Here is a 3,077-nt window from a genome sequence, read left to right as displayed (position 1 = left end):
TTTTTGTTTGAATTGATTAATCCGGCCTTAACCTGGAACCCAAAACACTCTATACATGGACTTGAATAAAGGCATGTGCCCTAGATCCTGCCTCTCTCTGTCTGCACACTGCCTTGACCTCCCTGTACAGCCCCTTGAGGCACGCTGGGTACTGCCTCCAGGACCTGTGAGTAATAAACTTCTCTATTTCAAGCCCTGTGTGGTCTGTTGTTGAACCATGGTTTGTTATCTGGTACCTTGTGGTCCACTTAATATGTGTTAATTTAACAAATTCATAACAGTGCTCGATCTACTTTTTAAACAAATGTTTTCTTCAGTATTATTTCATGTTGATCTGTATTTTTATTATACATTTACAGATCACTTTAATGTTATTTTATTAATTGTTAGGACAACAGCTATAATAGCAATTGTGGTAAGCACCTGGGAAAACAGGGACAAGATGTATAATGGCCTTTGGAAATTTTTTTGGCTCATGAGCTATAGATTTAAGCTTATTTTTGTAATTCACAATTCAACTACTTTATTCGTTAAGATATTTCACAAGTAATACTCTAATTTGAGCGAGTTGATATCTAGGATATTGGTTTTCTGAACAAAATATTAGGAAATTGTGTGGGTCAGCTTCATCCAAGGGATAATGGTTAATTTTCTGTCTCCTATATGACTTAGATGAACTTGTGAGTCCTTTGGAGATAAACATTCACATGACCAAACTGTTGACTCTGCTATGACCAAGAGATTTTGCTTTATAGATAACATGATTTCATTCACATGGATAAAGCAATCATCCAATACAAAAAGCTGCAGAATGAGGCAGAGGCATAATAGGGTAAGATTGGAGGTGCTAAGTGGTTGAAACCAGAGATATTGCACACAATTTGCCCACATTGATTAAGCCCTGGCCAACTCAATGAAAGCTTGTCAACCTCACAAATCTAATTTTGATATGGAATACTAATTTGGATAAATTATCCTGATGCCCTGATTAATGGCCCTATTTTCTTTTAATGGGAAATTTCACATTGAGCTTTATTTTTTGTGTGGGGTAATTTATTATTGAGACATTTGGAGAGACTTTATTGCATTCTCTTTTTTTGGATTATTTAATTTGGTTTGGTTTGTGAAAGCACCAATTTAAGAGAAGGTTTATTTCTTCAGCTGGCAAGGTAGAGTAAGTACTTTAGTTCCTCTTCACATCCCATAGTGGCCGTGGCCTCAGTAACTCCCCAAACCCAGGAGTGTAAAGATGCACACAGCAGGACATCTGTAGTTTCTTTTCCAGCACTAGCTCCTAAGGTATATATCCAGTTGGAACAGAACTGAAGAACATTCTCCTATCAAAAGAACTATAGTTCATCATCTGACAGCTTGAGTAATTGCCTACAGGCCAAAGGGCCTGTTGGATGCTTTTGGTATGCCAATCCTTTGGATGTCTAAATGTGCCAGCCTACCTTCTGATGGCCTTAGTCTCACTCACTACTCTTGGAGCAGTTGAAGCTTATCTGAAGGAGACCCTAAGGAACTGCTGCAAAGTATTTTACTTTCAACTGTATTTAATCCTGTTGTATGAATATTATGTGGCTACGTAAGAGAGAAAAAGTAAAAAAACTCACTGAAATCTAAACAGTAGAATAAATTGTAAATGTGAAGTTTCCCCCAGTGGGGGACAGACACTTTCAAACCTCACTCTTAGTCCCTGGGCCTCCTATCATTCTTTTCAGGGCCAGCTTCACCTCTCTGTTCCGCAGAGTATAGATGAGGAGGTTGAGGAAAGGAGTGATGTCTGTGGGGAATAGGGCAGCTGCCCCATCCAGGGGGCTGTTGGTTTCAGGCCTCAGGTAGATGAAGGCACAGGGCACATAGTACACGGTTATCCCGGTTACATGGGCTCCACAGGTTGAAAAGGCCCAGTGCTGCCCTTCAGCTGTACGGATTCTCAGGATGGCCTGAATGATCTGTATATGGGAGAGGAGGATCAGGAAGAAGCAACTGGCAGCCACTACCCCAGTGTCCACAAAGGTCAGAAGCTCATTGACTGTTGTATCAGCACAGGCCAGTCTCAAAACTACAGGGATGTCACAGAAGAAGTAATCTACCTGGTTGGGCCCCCAGCAAGGCAGACGGAAGGTTAGGATGGCCTGGAGAGCCCCATGGCCGGATCCTGCCACCCAAGCTCCAGCCACAAGCAAAGTACTCAGCTTAGCATTCGTGAGAATGGGGTACTGCAGGGGGGCAGCATAGTGCCAGCTACCTACCGTAGGCCATCAGGGTGTAGAGGAAGCACTGGGTGCTGCCCAAAAAGTGATAGAAATAGAGTTGAGCCACACAGCCACCAAATGGGATGGGTTTGATGCCTAAAGTGAAGTTCATCATGAGATGAGGGATCATGAGGAAGGAGATGCCCATGTCGATGATGGAGGGAACACCAAGAAAGGTGTACATGGGATGGGGGTGGAGCTACCCACACAGTGGGTACCCACACAGTGATTAGAATGAGCAGTTTTCCCAGATGAGTCAGGATGTAGATTAGCAAAAAGAACGCAAAGAGAAACATCTTTAGCGGGGGTGGGTAGGGAATTCCTGTCAGAATGAACTCAGTCAACGCGTGCTGTTGACTCTTTCCATCCTCCGGAGAGATTTTACCTAGAAAACGGACAAAACAGGAGTTTAGCATGGAGGTGAGAGGGAAGTGAGGAGGAACAAGAGAAAGAGGTGAAAAAAAGAAACAAGGGACAGTAGCAGAGAAAATTCTCTCTTATGTGGAAAGATGACAAATAGGGAGAAAGTAGGTTCTAAGGCAGGGGGTGGCTTGTTTTATAAATAAAGTTCCTTTGGAACACAGCCATGCTCATTTACTTTTACGTATTGTCTGTAGCTGCTTTGGTGCTATGATGACAGAGTTGAGTAGATGTGTTTGGATTGCAAAGCCTAAAATATTTACTCTTTGGACCTTTACAGAAAGAGTCTGCTTGTAGGTGTTTGCACCTAGAACACTTTGGCAAAAGATTAAGGGTTAACTGGAAACAACATGTGTGGGAAAGGACATTTGTTTTGTTCGATGGTCTGCCAGTTCA

At 42.4% G+C, this 3,077-nt stretch overlaps 1 protein-coding gene across 1 annotated transcript; it reads right to left on the bottom strand.

Annotated features, from left to right (window-relative positions):
- Positions 1-1,679: 1,679 nt before the first annotated feature.
- On the bottom strand, positions 1,680-2,628 carry OR10G3 (olfactory receptor family 10 subfamily G member 3). The gene is given in 4 exon segments (XM_059056970.1): positions 1,680-2,237; positions 2,239-2,466; positions 2,468-2,607; positions 2,610-2,628. Coding segments are annotated over 4 exon segments (945 nt in total).
- Between the last annotated feature and the right edge of the window lie 449 nt (positions 2,629-3,077).

Source organism: Kogia breviceps, chromosome 3, assembly GCF_026419965.1.
Source record: "Kogia breviceps isolate mKogBre1 chromosome 3, mKogBre1 haplotype 1, whole genome shotgun sequence".
Lineage (NCBI taxonomy): Eukaryota > Metazoa > Chordata > Mammalia > Artiodactyla > Physeteridae > Kogia > Kogia breviceps.
Note: the sequence above shows the minus strand (reverse complement) of the source record. Positions and strands in the feature narration are given on the sequence as shown.